Genomic DNA, 18,388 nt, shown 5'->3' on the forward strand with positions numbered 1-18,388 from the left:
CCCACAGAAGAAGCCATCCTGGCCTCTAGGGAGCTTCCTTTTGTTTCTCCAGGATTAACCAGTTCTGCCCTAGTAGCAGCAGTAGGCAACTATTCCAGAAAAAACTCTTCTGGGCTTTTGCTATTTTTCCAAGGACCGTTTTTACTCCCTCAGTTCTTCACTGGCAGGGAAGCTGCTTTCCTGCAACACCTTCCTCTTTTACTGATGAGATGCTGATTCTGATCTGCCATCTAGCAGCTTCCGGTAGTGGTAAGTGGTCAAGAGTGTTTTTCCGGGAGTCGATCTCAGGTTTTCAAGAATGTCCCCTAGAGACCCAGTTTCTTTTCTATGTAATTACCAGAGCTTTCAGAGTAGCCTTGCTTTTCTCACTTTTCTCGTTCTCATTGATATGGTCATGGAATGGGTACCTGTTTGATCTTGCTGCACTGCTGGGAAATCTCCATTTTGGGCGAGAGGCTTAGGTCCAGGCTGAGGTGAGTCTGGGGAGCACTGAAGGGTTGGTGAGACCAAGAAGAGAGGTAGTTCTGGGCTGTTTGGTGCTTTTGGTTTCCTTTTCCAGGTTGCTGTTTTGCTTTGCTTTGTTTTCATTTGCTGCATGTTGAAGTTTAGCAAAGAGTATTAATTATTCTCCTCTCATTTAAAAAGTAATTTGGGGGGAAATTAGTTGGATTTGGGAAACAGAGCATTTTCTTTTTTTCCTTTGAAGGTCAAAGTTTTCTTCTGTTAGCATCACCTATTACATGGCCAATGGGAGTCACATCAATGTCCATTTCTTCTTGGTTTGTGGGTACTTGTCACTTCCTTTGATAGCAGTTGGTTTGAGTTTTTTCCCGGAGGGTTTGTATCTGATGCACCTATTCAAGATATTGTTCATTTTATGATCAATTCATGCTTTGGACATAACAGTTTGTCACTAAGCTCTCCCTCTGAGGCTTGAGGGGTATGTTTTTAGGGCTGAGATTTGTCTGAACAGAGAAATGGATTCTTCTAGCTGTTTTGTCGATAGACACGAGAGGGTCTCAGGTCCCTGGTTAACAATTAGCTGTTTCGAAAAAAAAGGAGATGGGTAAGAAACATTAATTAGGGGCTGAAAGCTTATTAGAAAGGAGGTGAGGAAATACGGTATTGTGTATGGGATTACCTGTGTCCAAGAACGGCCACCTTTGTGCCTGTGTTGTTCCCTGCTTGCCTTTACAGCAAAATGTGAATTCAGAGGGATTTTTGGACCTATATTTATCTATCTTATGCTTTTATATTGTTTCATCATGCATGCATGCATCTTTAAAAATGAGGGGCCAAGTGATTTTTTTGTGCCCCGGGGGTTTTTTTTGTGCTCAGGAGGATTTTATTTTTTTTCTTACATGGTAAATTGGAAATTTTCATTTAGTAGGAAAAGACTTAACCTATCGTTTCAAAGCAAATCAGAAATTGTTGCTGTCCTTGAAATAAAATTTCTTAATGTATGTATCCTAGATGCTTGCACAGCGTGTACAAGAATCAGGTGCTAGTATTTGTTTTCAGGATTTCCCAAGAAATGATGTCACAGAAAACAGTATCCTCCAAATGTTCCACATTTGTAGTGTATGCCTAAAGGCTTACTTGACTTCTTAGCAATATTACGTATTTTCTAAATATTAACAAATAAAATTCTAATTGAATGTTAAATATAAATATTATATTGGTCAGTAATGAATATTACTGAGCATTGTGTTCTTGGAAACATAGTCCTTCTTTAATGTGAGGCTACCTTTTTCTCCTCTCTCCTCTTCTTTACTCAATGCTGGTTTGTTGAGCACCTACCTGCCCCATGCCAGGCTCTGTGCTAGATGCTCTGAAGAAGAGGGCGTAGGAGGAAAGCCACAGCGTTTTGTTTCAATACATGTTTCTCTAGCCCTTCTTTTGAGGTTGGGTGTTCCCTAGGACTCTGTCCTTGTCCTCTTATTGACTCATCCTCACCCGCTGTCCTCCCCTCACTTCTCTCCATTCTCGTTCTTCTTGAATGAGATCATTCATTCCCCGTGACTTCAATGTTTCCTCATATGTTGATGATCCAAGTCTACAAGTCTGTCTTTTCTCTTTCATGCTGAGGATATTTTCCATGAGCAAGAGGCATTTCAAGCCTAGTGTGTTCAAACTGAACTTAATATTCTCCCACATCAGTTCCTGCTCCCGCTCTCCCACCTTCTCCCTTCACTGCTGTATTTGTCATTTTCGTTAATGGCACCTCTCTCCTGTCATTGTCCTGAGCTGAAAATGTGGAAGTTATCCCAGATTCCTCCTTGTTTTGCACCCCAGCATACAGACCCCTTATAAAGTCTGTCAATTCCAACTGCAGGAATATTTCCAGAATCCAGCTCCACTTGCCTGTTGTCACCGCTCCCCCACTTCTTTCCGTGCCAGTCCTTGTCGTGAGAGTAAAACCTTCCTAAAAACCCTGACGGCATACACTTGTGTAGAGAGACATGAGGAAGCAACGACAGTGGACAAGGGGGCCTGGATTCTAAGTGTACCATTCTGCAGAGAGAGCCCTTCTGCCTCCCCATTAGCTGAGGATCAACCACAGGATCTTGATTGTGGCAATGCTCTGTGTCACCTCATCTATCAAATAGGGATAGTCCCTGCCCGTAAAATTTTGTTGAGGATTAAATGAGATAATACATGTCAGTGCTTAGCATGAGGCTAAGTACCAAGTGAATGGGAGTGATGATGATAATGATGATTTCTTTCAGAATCCATCTCTTATCTACCTTGCCAGCCCCATATCACACTACACTCCTCCATGCCCCTTGTAATCTGGTTGCCATGACTATCACTGCTTCCTATCACAACACCTGGTCTTTCCACCTGCTGTTCTTTTTGCCTGTACTTACATTGTTTTACTGAGCAAACTCTTCTTTTCAAAAGGACTTGACTTCGAATTACCATCTGTGAGCTCATAGCTGACTCTGCAAAGCAGGCTTGGTGACTCCCTTCCCTCTGTCTCCATAGTTCTCAGTCCCTCCTTCTGTCATAGTCCTGCACTAATGAACTTTCTATGTATCTGGTCTCATCTACCCCAGACTCTTGGCTTTTGAAGGACAGAGATAGGGCCTAATGATCCTTTCCTCCCTCTACCCAGCCCGGGTTTGACATAGAATAGGCATCGGATAAGTGTTTGATGATTGAATATCAGTAAGGATGCTCTCAAATTTGATAGGTTTTCTACGTATGTAGAGTTAAAAATACATTTAAGAAAAATAAAAATAATAATAGCTTTCCTTTCTTATTAACTTTGTAGCAGGAGGCGCTGTGCTAATTTTTTTTTTTTTTTTACAGGCATGACCTCATTTAGTTTGCTAAATGATCCCATGAGTTACCCTGATTGTCTCTGTTTACAGATGAGAAAACCAGGGCTTAGAAGGGAGGGGAACTTGCTGGAGGTAGAGAGATAACAGGACCAAACCTGGCCCCCTGACTCCAGGCTGGGGGAGGAATGGGAAAGTGAGAAGGGGAAGGAAGATGACCAAGCCAGGGGAAATGTGTTTGGGAGAGAAAAGGCAGGATGAGGAGAAGGACATTGAAAATGCACAAGAGAGGCAGTGAGGGCAGGCGAGGCAAGGAAGAGAAAGGAAAGAGAGAAGGAAACTAGGAGATCAAGTTGGAAAATAAGCAGGACATAAACAAGAGGAGAAAGGGAAAAAGTGTTCCCACCACTTTAGAATTTTGTGGTAACAGCTGCGTGCCTAACAGAATATAAACAGACTTCAGTGTCGACATGACAACTTACAACAAAAGCAATCTGATATACATTATATGGGAAATAGAATAATTTATTGTTGAGGCATGGTAATTAGATATAATTGGTAAGCAGTTTATAAATTTGGCTGTGCTAACCATCACTTTGACAGACACGTACACAGACTGGCTTAAATTTTTTTACTTCTATTTTTGCCCAATATCTATACTCTGTAAGCCCTACAGCTGTTGGCAGCCGTCAATATGATTAAAACATTATCTATACCTGATTCACTTTGCTGTACAGCAGAATCGAACACAACATTGTAAAGCAACTATACTCCAATAAAAATTAGTTAAAAAATAAATAAAACATTATCCATACCTCCTACCCTCATATCACACTCAGAGCTGCACACATGTAGGACTGAGGCCTGGGCTTATTCCTTAGCTTATCCCTCACTGGTCTAACCTCCCAAGGCTGAGATTTCCCTTTTGCGTCAAGATGTCCCTTCCCTGGAGTCTTAGAGCTGTGTTCCATCTCCCACCCCCCATCCCTTAGAGACCTGGAACAGGGGGCTCCTGGGGAATATTATTGGGCTCGTAGGCAGGGTTGCCAGCAGATATGTCTGCAAGGTCACCATGTCCAGAGGTGGGAAGACTCACTGAGGCTTTGCTTTTCAGCCTCTGGGAGCCTAGGGCCAGAAGGAGGAAAGGGGCAGGGGCAGGACCAGAGAAGGTAGAGGGCAGCAGGAGGAGAGAAGGGGCTGATTCCCTAATCCTGCCATCCCACTTCCCATCCTCAGACCCCACTGTTACTCAGCAGATGGGCTCTCCATTGTTCATCTAAACCTTCCAGGCAGCTCCCCTCCCCTCCGCTCTTGGTGGGTCTGTCCTCTTGGTGGGTTGGGTTGAGAGGCAAGTGCCTTAGTGAGAAATAGGAAGCAAAGCCAGGGAAACAGGGAAAGGAAACTGAGAGTGAAAGCAGAGAAAAGGGGAGGGAGTAGGAGGAGAGAGGACAGATGGGGACGAAGGAAGGAGGGGGAGGAAGCACATTCTTATGGAGTGAGCTGTATTTACATCTATATTTATCCTGGAAACAGCCCTGAGAGGAAGGAAATATTACCTCTATTTTACAGATTCGGGGATTGAATCTTAGGAAGGGTAAGTAACTTGGTCAAAGTAACACTAGATAGAAAGAAACTGAGCTAGGATCGGGATCTGTTATCCTAAAAGTCTCTCCCGTACATTACAGTGTCTCCGAAGAGGAAGAGAAGGCAGAGTTGGGGAGAGAGGGAGGCAAGCAGAACAGCACGGAGACTGGAGAATAGACGGGTGGGGGACAGGAGGTCCTCACAGCGGCTGAGGACTGGGGTTGGGCTCCTTGAAGCTGTGTGGGACCTTTCCCCCTTGGCCCATCTTGTCCCTGAGTCCTGAGAACTGGTGAGGACCCACTGCTCAAAGGACGTAGAGGATGCCCCTGCGGGGACACCCCAGCTCCTCCCTTGACCCTGAGTTGAAGCCAGGCCGAGGGGCACTCCCTGAGCAGCACTCTGGGCAAGGAAGGAGAGCTGCCAAGAATCTGCCTGCGCTACTCTCTGGCTTCAACTACTCCTCCTGTGTCTTCCCCCACTGTCCTAGCCCCTACCTCTTCCCTTTCTTTCCCAATCTCCTCTGATTCCTTTGTCTTCCTGTCACTCTCCCTCATGTTTTCAATCTCTCTTCCCACTGGTTCTATCCCCTTAGTTTATTGCCATGGCCCTGGCACCCCACTGTAAGCACATCTTCTCTTTAAAGCCTCATTATCCATTCACACTTAGCTCCTTTATTTTGCTGCAGAATGTCCTACAGGGGTTGTACTCACTGTCCTCAATTCACCCTAATGTTTACATAGACATTTTGACAGGGGAAGTTCAGAGGGCTGCCTTCAAGATAACTATCTAACGAGCATTTTCATTATGTGTCACTGTCCCCAGCAACCTGTCCAGGTATGTTCTGAGGCCCAGAGAGCTTACTTGCCCCGGATTCTGTAATGTTAGTAGAAAAAGCAGGAATCCAAGATCAGGTTGTTTGACTCCAAAGGACAAGCTTGCAGCCATCACATCCTGTTGCCCCTAGAGCAGGTCAGCAGGCTGTTCCCTTGGTTGCCGGTTGGTGAGTTTGTTATGGCTAGAGTGGGTCATATGTCCTGTAGACTTTGGACCATAAGTCAACAGCAAACCAAAAACAGAGCTACCTTTCTGGGGAAGACTAATATTAGCTCAGGAGACTGATGAGCTAGAGTGAGATGAATGACAATTTATTAATTGAAAATGTATAATATATAACTGTCAGGAGGACCAGAATGTTCACTCCAGCATGCATGACTGGTGTATTCTTCCCCTGTGGGCAGACTTCTGGGGGAAGGCAAGTTATTATCAGTAGGTTGCTTCGTGATCGTGGAATTGGAGCAGGGGGGATTAAGTATAATAACTTGATTGTTGAATGGCCTCTGATCATTAAAGAGAATCTCCATTTTAATCCTTGGCTTAAAGTGTTGAGTCACCTGCAGCCAGGTGTACCCATTTTCACTATAAGTAGGGACCTCTTTGAGGAATCATAATGTGACCAGTATGCACGCTTCTGCTCACAGCTGCTTAAGTAGCATTTCCAACTTGGATGTCTTGTTATGTCCTCAATCTCAAGGTATCTGAAACCAACTTCTTATCTTCCCTAAACAAATTGGAGTTTTCTCTTTACTTTGCCATTTTTTCCATTAGAAGAATTACTTTCTGTGACCAAGATTCAAAACCTGAACTTGAAATGTAAAAAAAACCCAAATTCTTCATGCAAGCGTCACTCTCAATCTTTTCCAAAAAAAGTGATCAGTTAAATGAATTAATATACGTAAAACACTTAGCTATTATTTTGGTTACACTTACCTCTCTTCTTACTTTCCCCAGACCTGTCTTTCTTGTAAAAACCCACTAAGGCTTTCACACAAGAAAACCACCATTTTAATCCCTTGCATAAGATGAAGGCAAGGGTAAGATAAAACCTATTCAGCAACTTACCTTTTTCTATTTATTCTGCTTTGGGGTGATTTCATAAAAGGAGGAATGTTTTTATGTAAACAGTGTTTGCTTCAGTACTTGTAAATGTTGAATTTCAAAATCCTAAGTTCCTACTTCTAGAGCTAGATTTCGTTTTAACAAATCCTTCTTTGTCACCTGATTTTTTTTCAGTGTATTTCCGTAGACCCTCACTGATCTGAAAGTTCAATAAAAGATGGCTTTTTCTTTACTCTGACATCCTTTAGAGGTGGAGCGAGTGTCAGCTGGGGTATTTTGGTGAATTGATAAGTGTACAACAATAAAAGGACTGAGTTTTACTTCCTAAAATTTACACTAGAATCTGCTACATTAGTATGAATCCTCCATTAAATATACCTGGGTTGCTGCTTTTAAAAGGAAAAGATTGGATTGTAGGAAACATGGACTTGAATCCTTAGTTTTTGTTGTAACCACATGTCTTAGAGAGTAAAAACACTTGAATAAGATCATTAATAAGAAACACTTTTCACAAACCTTAGAGAAATATTGTTTAATTCGTACAACAGTAATTATATTATCACTCTGGATTAAATATGAAATAGAGAATATTTTCTACAAAAATAAAAATGGCTAAAGTTAAAAAATGGATTTATTCATTATTTTAAAGATAAAAGATTTCAAAGATACTTTGGAAGATGGTATTAGAGAAATTAAAAGCAAAGAAATAATTGTCTGGTTTAAAGGTAATTTTAGGAAGGATATGGTTTTGCTTTATGTTTAATTGTCTAGGGGCTTTTAAAGTGAAAAGTGCTTATAGGAAGATCTAAAATAGGAGACAGAAGGGTTTACATGGATATTTTCTCTTTAGTTACCTTTATATTACACAAATATATATTTAAGTTCATCCTTTGTTCTGGCTGTCTGTTAGTGCTAATCCCTCAAAGCAATCTAGCAAACCAATAAGGAAAAAGAAAGAAAACGTTGGCCAGTGGCCGGTACTCCTAATAACTTCCTGAGAGATTGAGTTTCTTTCTTCTGCCTGCATTCTCATTGCCACCTGTCAGGGTGGAGTGTCCCTTTTGCCATCCTACTTAAAGAATCATTCTTCTTTTCACCAGCTCGAGGGACTCTGAGCCCATGAAAACAGAATATGTTTACTTAGTCTTCAGAGAGAGTTTTCAAGCCCTAACTAGTTGTTGGCTTAGAACTTGGTAATGAGCCTTAACCCTCTGGCCAGATGGGGCCACCAGATCAAGGTGTCATTGTCACAGAATCCATTCATCCTTCTCCATGTTGCCATTTTGTATTGGTTGTGACTATTTGTTGGAACAAAGATAGTCCCTCATGGATTAAAAAAACCGCTTTTGTCCATGTTATTTCTCACAGAAAGGCTTTTCCTCAAAAAATCCTTTCTGTGCATCTTCTTTTAGAGCCAGAGTGCCTCCTCTTGCCCTTCTACCCCAAGATTTGCAAATTCCTCCTCCTTTCTTGTGCTATTCAGTTTGCCTGCAACACTCTTCCTATTGCTAACCAAATGCTTCTCATTTTTTGAGGTTCTTCCTAGGCTGGAGGTGGGGGATGCACAGGATGATAGGGACCAGCCAGGGGTAGGGAGCAGCTAAGAAAGCCATGATGGTTCCCAGTTTGGGAAGATCTAAGATGTTCTTGATCTTGGGGTTGGGGTCTAGGAAGAGATAGTTGCTAAAAGGGAAATGCCTTTTAGCATCTGGAAGCCCTTGCTTCATTCCTCAGAGACACTGAGAACGTTAATCATTCTTTCATTTAGCAAATTTTTATTGAGCACTGCCACATGCCAGGAGTGCATTTGACACTGAAGATACAACTATGGACAAGACAGATCGGGTCTCTGCCCCACTGGAGTTTGTAGACTAATGGGAAGACAGCCAATATAATAGGCAAATACATTCTAGAATGATAAGGGCTCTGAAATTGGAAGTTCTGGATTCTATGGGAGCACATAGGAGGTGCTCTTACCTCTGATTTGGGGGACCAGGGGAGAACTCCTAGAGGAAGTGATGTATGAGTTGATATTGAAAAGATGAGTACAAGTTAGTCAGGTGAAGGGGCTGGCGATGGGGTTAGATTATGACAGGCAGAGGGAAGAGCATGTGTCAAGGCCCTCAAATAGAAGCTGAGTTATTTCTGTAGTATAGACATGGGGGGGTGCAAGGAAGAATGGGGGCTGTAAGGAGAGTGATGAGAAATCAGGGTAGAAAGACTAGCAGGGACCAGGTTGCAGAGGGGCCAAGGAGTCATGCTGCAATTTGATCTTTTTTCTAAGGCCAGTGGGATGTTATTGAAGGGTTTTAAGCAAGGGTGAGATATGATGCCATTTAATTTTTATAAAGATCACTGTGGCTTCAATGTGGACCCTAGTCTATGGGTGGCCAAGGCTGGAGCGGGGAAACCTGTTAGAAGGAATGCAGGGGAAAGCAGTCACTGGTCAGCAGGCATGTCCTAGAGGCATCTGCTGCCTAAGACTGGGGTAGGGGGAGCAGTGAGGAGGGGGCGGGGGGGATTGTTTTAGGCAGCCTTGGTGGCAGTTGGTAGAAGGCATGGGAAGAAGAACAGAAGAGTTATTGATGGGTTATATTTGAGGACCTATCCCTGCTTCTAGCAGCACCTGGCAGTAGTACTCACATCTTGTTGGATTCATGAGTTTTAGTGACTGGTTCCTGGAAAAGCAGTGGGTTTTACAAAGTGTTGATGGCCCTACTTGTCAGGGGCACCCCAGGGGTGGCTATTCCCTCAGTGGGCTGCTGCTTTTCCTGGAGGTGGTGGAAGGGAACTCATGAATCTGGGAGCGCAACAGGGAGAAATATTGATGGTTTCAGGCCTTTGAGACACCAGAAATTTGTAATGGAACAGTAGGCGTTGATGAAATTCCTCTGCATCCTCCTTTCGTGTAACTGCTAAGCCATAAGTGCTGTTCTTCCTCTTTTCTGGTCTCCATATGACTGACCAGCTTCTTCTTTCATGGGTATTTAATGCATCCTGCCACACCATGTCTTTGAGCAGGAACAAACAAGTCATTTCTCTTTCTAACCTAAAAAGTATGAATTCAGAACCTCTGCCTACCCTGTCATGTGTTTGCGAAGGTGCTTCAGTTCATTTCCATGGTCATTTGGGTTCTAAATGTTGAAGTTATTTGTTTGCCCTTTATTTATTCACTCTAAATCCTTAATAGAGTTTACCATGTGAAGGAAATTAGACATGTAGGGAAAAAACTAAAAGATAATAATGACATTATTTCTGCCCCCTATTTATTTATTTCTAAATAATTTTTTTCTTCCAGTTTTATTGAGAAATAATTAACATACAGCACTGTATAAGTTTAAGGTGTATAGCATAATGATTTGACCCACATCATGGAATGATTACTACAGTAAATTTAGTGAACGTCCATCATCTCATATTAGATAAAAAAATTTTGAAAAGTTGTTTTTCTTGTGATGAGAACTCAGGATTTATTCTCTTAATGACTTTTATATATAACACACAGCAGTGTTAATTATATTAATCATGTTGTACGTTACATCCCTAGTACTTACTATCTTCTAACTGGAAATTTGTACATTTTGATCACTTTTATCCAATTCCGCCTCCTCCCACCCTCTGCCTCTGGTAACCACAAATCTGATCTCTTTTTCTGAGAGTTCGTTGTTTTTTTTGTTTTTGTTTATTTTTTTTGCGGTTCGCGGGCCTCTCACTGTTGCAGCCTCTCCTGCTGCGGAGCACAGGCTCCGGACGCACGGGCTCAGCGGCCATGGCTCACGGGCCCAGCCGCCCCGCGGCATGCGGGATCCTCCCGGACCGGGGCATGAACCCGTGTCCCCTGCATCGGCAGGCGGACTCCCAACCACTGCGACACCAGGGAAGCCCCCGTTGTTTGTTTTTTGAAGTATAATTGACCTACAACACTGTGTTGGTTCCTGGTGAACAGCACAGTGATTGCATATTTCTGTACATTACAAGATGATCACCATGGTAAGTCTAGTTACCATCTATCACCATGCAGAGGTATTATATTACTATTGACTATATTCCCCACACAGTACATTTCATCCTCATGACTCATTTTGTCACTGGAAGTTTATACCTCTTAATATCCCTATTTCACTCATCCTCCCTCCCCCTGCCCCCCTCCCCCACAACTACCTGTTTGTTCTCTGTACCTATGAGTCTGTTTCTGTTTCATTATATTTGTTCATTTGTGTTGCCCAGTAAGTGAAATCATACAGTATTTGTCTTATTTCACTTAGCATAATACCCTCTAGGTCCTTCTATATTGTTGAAACTGGCAAGATTTCATTCTTTTTTATGGCTGAATAGTATTCCATTGCATATACACATTACATCTTCGTTATCCATTCATCTATCAATGGGTACTTAGGTTGCTTCCATATCTTGGGTATTGTAAATAACGCTGTGATGAACATAAGGGTGCTTAATGTCTTTTTAAAAAAGTAAATTTATTTTTATTTATTTATTTTTGGCTACATTGGGTCTTCATTGCTGCGCACAGGCTTTCTCTAGTTGCGCCAAGCGGGGGTTACTCTTCGTTGCAGTGTGCAGGCTCCTCATTGTGGTGGCTTCTCTTGTTGCAGAGCATGGGCTTCAGTAGCTACAGCATGTGGGCTCAGCAGTTGTGGCTTGCAGGGTCTAGAGCGCAGGCTCAGTAGTTAATAGCACATGGGCTTAGTTGTTCCGCGGCATGTGGTATCTTCCCAGAACAGGGCTCGAACCCATGTGCCCTGCATTGGCAGGCGGATTCTTAACCACTGATCCACAAGGGAAGTCCCTCACTGTAGTTTTGATTTGCATTACCCTGCTGATTTGTGATGTTGAGCATCTTTTCATGTGTCTGTTTGCCATCTGTATGTCTTCTTTGGAAAAATGTCTCTTTGGGTCTTCTGACCACTTTTTAATGGGGTTGTTTTTTTTGATGTTGAGTTTTATGAGTTCTTTGTATATTTTGGATATTAACCCCTTATCAGATATATCATTTACAAATATCTTCTCCAGTGCAGTAGGTAGCCTTTTTGTTTTGTTGATAGTTTCTTTCACTGTGCAAAAGCTTTTTAGTTTGATGTAATTCCATTTTTTGCTCATGTTTCCCTTGCCTATTATCATACTAAGTAAAGTAAGCCAGACAGTGAAATACAAATATCATATGATATCAATTCTATGTGGCATCTAAAAGAAAAAAAGACACAAATGATCTTATTTCCAAACAGAAAGAGACTCATAGACACAGAAAACAAACTTATGGCTGCCAAATAGGAGAGAGGGTGGGAGAAGGGTTATATTTGGAGGCTGGCATTAACATATACACACTACTATGTATAAAATAGATAGCCAACAAGGACCTACTGTATAGTACAGGGAACTATACTCAATAGTATGTAATAATCTATAAGGGAAAAGAATCTGAAAAAGAATATATATATATATATAGATATTGATGCAATTTATGTCAAAGAGTGTTCTGCCTATGTTTTCCTCTAAGAGTTTTATAGGATCTGGCTCTTACATTTACATCTTTAATCAATTTTGAGTTTAGTTTTGTGTATCATGTTAGAGAATGCTCTAATTTCATTCTTTTACATGTAGCTTTTTCAGCAGTTCAGTTTTCCCAGCACCACTTATTGAGGACTGTCTTTTCTCCATTGTATTCTTGCCTCCTTTGTCATAGGTTAATTGACCATAGGTGAGTCGGTTTATTTCTGGGCTTTTTATCCTGTTTCAGTGATCTATATCTCTGTTTTTGAGCCAGTACCATATTGTCTTGATTACTGTAGCTTTGTACTATAGTCTTAAGCCAGGGAGCCTGATTCCTCCAACTGTTTTTCTTTCTCAAGATTGGTTTCACTATTTGAGGTCTTTCATGTTTCCATACAAATTTTAAAATTTTTGCTTCTAGTTCTGTGAAAAATGCCTTTGATAATTTGATAAGGATTGAATTGAGTTTGTAAACTGCCTTGGGTAGTATGGTCATTTTGACAGTATTGATTCTTCCAATTCAAGAACATGGTATATCTTTCTAGCTGTTTATGTCTCCTTCGATTTCTTTCATCAGCATCTTATAGTTTTTGGAGTACAGGTCTTTTGCCTCATTAGGTAGGTTTATTCCTAAGTATTTTATACTTTTTGATGTGATGGTAAATGGGATTTTCTTAATTTTTCTTTCTGATCTTTCATTATTAGTTTATAGGATTGCACCAGATTTCTGTGTATTAATTTCTTTTTCTGCAACTTTACTGAATTCATTGATGAGCTCTAGTAGTTTTCTGGTAGCATCTTTAGGATTTTCAATGTATAGTTTCATGTCATCTGCAAACAGTGACAGTTTTACTACTTTTCCAATTTGTATTCCTTTTATTTATTTTTCTTCTCTGATTGCTGTGGCTAGGACTTTCAAAACTATGTTGAATAAAAATGATGAGAGTGGACATCCTTGTCTTTTTCTTGATCTTAGAGGAAATGCTTTCATTTTTTCACCATTGAGTATGATGTTAGCTGTAGGTTTGTGGTATATGGTCTTTATTATATTGAGGTAGGTTCCCTCTGTGCCCACATTCTGGAGGGTTTTTTTCAGAAATAGGTGTTGAATTTTGTCAAAAGCTTTTTCTGCATCTATTGAGATGATCATATGGTTTTTATTCTTCAATTTGTTAATGTGGTACATCACACTGATTGATTTGCAGATATTAAAAAGTCCTTGCATCCTTGGGATAAATCCCTCTTGATCATGGTGTATGATCCTTTTAATGTATTACTGGGTTTGGTTTGCTGGTATTTGTTAAGGATTTTTATGTCTATGTTCATCAGTGATATTGACCTGTAATTTTCTCTTTTTGATGGTAGCTTTGTCTGGATTTGGTATCAGGGTGATGGTGGCCACATAGAATGAATTTGGGAGTGTTCCTTCCTCTGCAATTTTTTGAAATAGTTTTAGAACGTTAGGTGTTAGCTCTTCTCTAAATGTTTGATAGAATTCACCTGTGAAGCCATCTGTTCCATGACTTTTGTTTGTTGGGAGTTTTTAATCACAGATTCAATTTCAATACATACAATTGGTCTAGTCATATTTTCTATTTCTTACTGGTTCAGTCTTGGGAGATTGTACCATTCTAAGAATTTGCCCATTTCTTCTAGGTTGTCCTTTTCATTGGTGTATAGTTGCTTGTAGTAGTCTCTTATGATCCTTTGAATTTCTGTGGTGTCAGTTGTAATTTCTCCTTTTCATTTCTGATTTTATTGATTTGGGCCCTCTCCCTTTTTTTCTCGATGACTCTGGCTAAAGTGTTATCAATTTTGTTTATCTTTTCAACTCTTAGTTTATTGGTCTTTGCTATTTTTTTCTTTGTCTCTATTTCATTTATTTCTGCTCTGATCTTTATGATTTCTTTCCTTCTGCTAACTTTGGGTTTTATGTGTTCTTCTTTCTCTAGTTGCTTTAGGTGTAAGGTTAAGTTGTTTGTTTGAGATTTTTCTTGTTTCCTGAAGTAAGCTTGTATCACTATAAACTTCCATCTAAGAACTGCTTTTGCCACATCCCATAGGTTTTTGGATTGTTGTGTTTTCATTTTCATTTGTCTCTAGGTATTCTTTTTATTTCCTCTTTGATTTCTTCAGTGATCCATCAGTTGTTTCATAGCATATTGTTTAGCCTCTATGTGTTTGTGTTTTTGCATTTTTTCTTGTAACTGATTTCTAATCTCATAGTGTAGTGATCGGAAAAGATGCTTAATATGATTTTAGTTTTCTTAAGTTTACCAAGACTTCCTTTGTGGCCCAGCATGCGATCTGTTCTGGAGAATGTTCCATGTACACTTGAAAAAAAGGTGTATTCTTCTGCTTTTGGATGGAGCACTCTATAAATATCAATTAAGTCCATGTGTTCTAATGTGTCATTTAAGGCCTGAGTTTCCTTATTGATTTCCTGTCTCGATGATCTGTCCATTGATATACAAAGGAAGTGGAGTGCTAAAGTCCCCCTCTACTATTGTATTGCTGTCGATTTCTCCTTTATGTCTTTTAACATTTGCCTTATATATTGAGGTGTTTCTCTGTTGAGTGCATATATATTTATAATTGTTATATCTTCTTCAATTGAGCCCTTGATCATTATGTAGTGTCATTTGTCTATTGTAACAGTCTTTATTTTAAATTCTATTTTGTCTGATATGAGTATTGCTACTCCAGCTTTCTTTTGATTTCTATTTGCATGGAATATCTTTTTCCATCCCCTCACTTTCAGTCTGTTTGTGTCTCTAGATCTGAAGTGGGTCTCTTATAGACAACATATATATGGGTCTTATTTTTGTATTCATTCAGCCAGTCTATTTCTTTTGGTTTGAGCATTTAATCCGTTTACAGTTAAGTTAATTATTGATATGTATGTTCTTATTGCCATTTAAAAAAATATTTTGGATTTGTTTTTGTAGGTCTTTTTTATTCCTTTTCTCTTTTGTTCTCTGTGATTTATGATTATATTGTTGTGTTTGGATTCTTTTTCTTTTTTGTGTGTATATCTATTATAGATTTTTCATTTGTGGTTACCATGTGGTTTTGATATAGCAGTCGATATGTATACATGGTTGTTTTAAGTTGCTGGTCTCTTAATTTCAAATGCATCTCAAATATCCTGCATTTTTGCTCTCCTCCTCTCACAATTACTGTTTTGATATCATGTTTGTGTGTAGATGATTTCCTACCCTTACTGTATGTTTGACTGTACTGGTGAGCTTTACCATTTTGTAATTTTCCTGTTTCCTGTTGCCTCTTCTATTGAAAGAGTTCCTTTAGCATTTGTTGTAATGCTCGTTTGGTGGTGCTGAATTCTTCTAGCTTTTGTTTGTCTGTAAAGCTTTTGATTTCTCCATCAATTCTGAATGAGAGACATGCTGGGTGGAGTATTATTGGTTGTAGGTTTTTCCCTTTCATCACTTTAAATGTATCGTGCCACTCCCTTCTGGCCTGTAGAGTTTCTGCTGAAAAATCAGCTGATAGTCTCATGGGGATTCCCTTGTATGTTATTTGTTGCTTTTCCTTTGTTGCTTTGGATATTTTCTCCTTGTCTTTAGTTTTTGTCAGTTTGATTACTATGTGTCTTGGCGTGTTCCTTCTTCAATTAATTCTATATGGGACTCTGCACTTCCTGGACTTGGGTGACTGTTTTGGGAAGGAATTACTTTTGGTACTTGAATAAAAAGCAGGTAATGGAGTGTCACCTCTGAGATATTCTGATTCACAGGGTTTGGGATATGTTAGAAAATTTGGCTCCATTTTAATGCCAAATTGAATGTTACACTTGTGCTTACCTTACATTTTTCCATATAGCCGCCATAATACAAATAGATAATTTTTGTATAGAATTGTTTCCTTAAAAATTGTTTTTATTGAAATATAATTGATTTAAAATGGTGTGTTAGTTTCAGGTGTACAGCAAAGTGATTCAGATATATATATATATATATATTCTTTTTAGATTCATTTCCATTATAGGTTATTACAAGATATTGAATATAATTCCTGTACTATACAGCAGGTCCTTGTTGGTTATATATTTTATATATAGTAGTGTGTATATTTTAATCCCAAACTCCTAATTTATCCATTCCCCCTTTCTCCTTTGGTAACCATAAGTTTGTTTTCTATGTCTGTGAGTTATAGAATTATTCTTATCTTGTTAGATTTAAGTCTCATAAATGGAGTCTATTATTCCTTACTGTGTTAATGAGTTCCTAGTCATCTAGATTTGACTAGGAAGAAAGCTGAATGATGGCAATTTATGGTTAATGAGCATTTCTCAAATACTAATGTTGTGTACATTTCTTGTTTTCTTATGTAGGCCAGCTGTTGAGGCCTGGTGAAAAAAAATCAGGTGCAATAATGTTGTGCAGTAAAAAGAAATCACTTGGTAAGTATTGAGTTCTTTAGGCGACACAAAGCAAATATGATTTTTTAATATTTATTTTAATTTCACAGAGGTGTAATTTATAAACAAAAATCACACAGTCCTTAAGTGTTCCATTTGATGAACTTTAAAGGCTGTATGTAAATGTGTAATTACCACCAAAAAGCAAGAGTTAGAACGTTTCTATTACCTGAGAAAGTTCCCTTGTGCCCCTTTTTATTCATTCTCCCTGTGTTCTACACAATCACCTTCTGATTTCTAACAGATTGGTTTTGCCTGTTTTTGAAATCGATATAAATGAAATCATACAGCATGTATTCTTGTGTCTTGCTTCTTTCACTCAGCATAAGGTTTTTTTGACATATATCCATATGGTTGTATATATCAGTAGTTTGTTCCTCTTCATTTTTTCTTTTAAAACAGTATTCCATTGTATGAATACACCAACACTTAAGACTAAGTTCATATGTTTAGAAATAATTTGGATTCATGATGGCAAGTAACACACTTTGTTTTTGGTTGAGTAATTGGTCTAGCTGAACAGTGTTAATAGTATTCCAATTTTTTAAAATACAGCATCCTGACCAGAGAGTATTAATCTTGTCTTATGTCTTGTTAGTCAGCAACAGAGTATTGTGTAGTTTTTCCTTCAATGGAAATGTATTCAGTTTATTACTGCTATTTTCTTTATTATTTTTAAAACTTTAATTAATTATTTTTTTTATGGCTGCATTGGGTCTTAGTTGTGGCACATGGGATCTTCATTGAGGCATGCGGGATCTTTTGTTGTAGTGCGTGGGCTCTTCGTTGAGGTGTGCAGGCTTCTCTCTAGTTGTGGCATGCGGGTTTTCTCTTCTCTAGTTATGGCATGCAGGCTCCAGGGTGCAGGGGCTCTGTAGCTGGCAACATGTGGGCTCTCTAGTTGAGGCGTGCAAGCTCAGTAGTTGTGGCAAGTGGGCTTAGTTGCCTCACAGCATGTGGGATCTTAGTTCCCCGACCAGGGATCGAACCCGCATCACCTGCATTGGAAGGCAAATTCTTTACCACTGGACCATCAGGGAAGTCCCCATTTTCTTTATTTTTGACTATGGACTTGTTAGAGACCAAAGGCTGGATTAGAGTATATCTAATACCCTATCCCTCCTTCTAATCATCTCTGACAGGTGCTTAAGCTGTTTTGATAGGCAATTATTTCATGGTTCAGTCTGTTCCCTTGTTGGGCACATTCATTGCAATGTTCAGTCTCATAATGAGCTGAAATCTGTCTCAATGTAGTTCGCACCCATAGGTCATTAGTTATGCCCTCTGGGGCAATACTTTCATATTCCCAGTGCCAATTTAAGAGTCTAGAATTATTGTCATCATGTTTTTCTTTTTCAAATAAAATGATTTATTTATATCCAGTCACTGGTATAATCTTAATAGTGTAAACAATAGATTAACCAGTTTTGACAGGGACAAGTTTCCAACAGAATATATTGTTGCAAGGTTTGGATAAGTTCATTCTCACTCTTTTAAAATAATTTGTACATATATGTGAATGTATATGTATAAAATAAGCAATTTTTTATAAATAAAAATAAGAAAATAGAAGTGACTGTAATTGGACAATCCAGAGATAAACACTCCAGACTGCCAAGCTGCACAATTTAGAGGGCTCCAATTCAGTGACCTCTATTAATACATTAATGTATATTCA

General features: G+C 39.4%; 1 protein-coding gene across 6 annotated transcripts in view; it reads left to right on the forward strand.

Annotated features, from left to right (window-relative positions):
• Positions 1–263: 263 nt before the first annotated feature.
• Positions 264–18,388, forward strand: part of ATP8B4 (ATPase phospholipid transporting 8B4 (putative)) — a 257,988-nt gene continuing 239,863 nt past the window's right edge. Inside the window, exons 1-2 of one of the 6 annotated variants that reach the window (XM_022587137.3) lie at positions 264–473; positions 16,624–16,692. In XM_022587137.3, coding sequence (XP_022442845.2) covers positions 16,665–16,692 — 28 coding nt within the window. In that variant the 5' untranslated portion in view covers positions 264–473; positions 16,624–16,664. Of the gene's footprint in view, positions 474–4,663; positions 4,879–16,623; positions 16,693–18,388 lie in introns of those variants that run through there. The other 5 variants (XM_022587135.3, XM_022587131.3, XM_022587133.3 and 2 more) reach the window with 5 other exon arrangements.

The sequence above is a fragment of the Delphinapterus leucas genome, chromosome 2 (genome assembly GCF_059928025.1).
Source record: "Delphinapterus leucas isolate spDelLeu-1000000601 "Yukka" chromosome 2, BTC_Dleu_Yukka2, whole genome shotgun sequence".
Classification (NCBI taxonomy): Eukaryota; Metazoa; Chordata; class Mammalia; order Artiodactyla; family Monodontidae; genus Delphinapterus; species Delphinapterus leucas.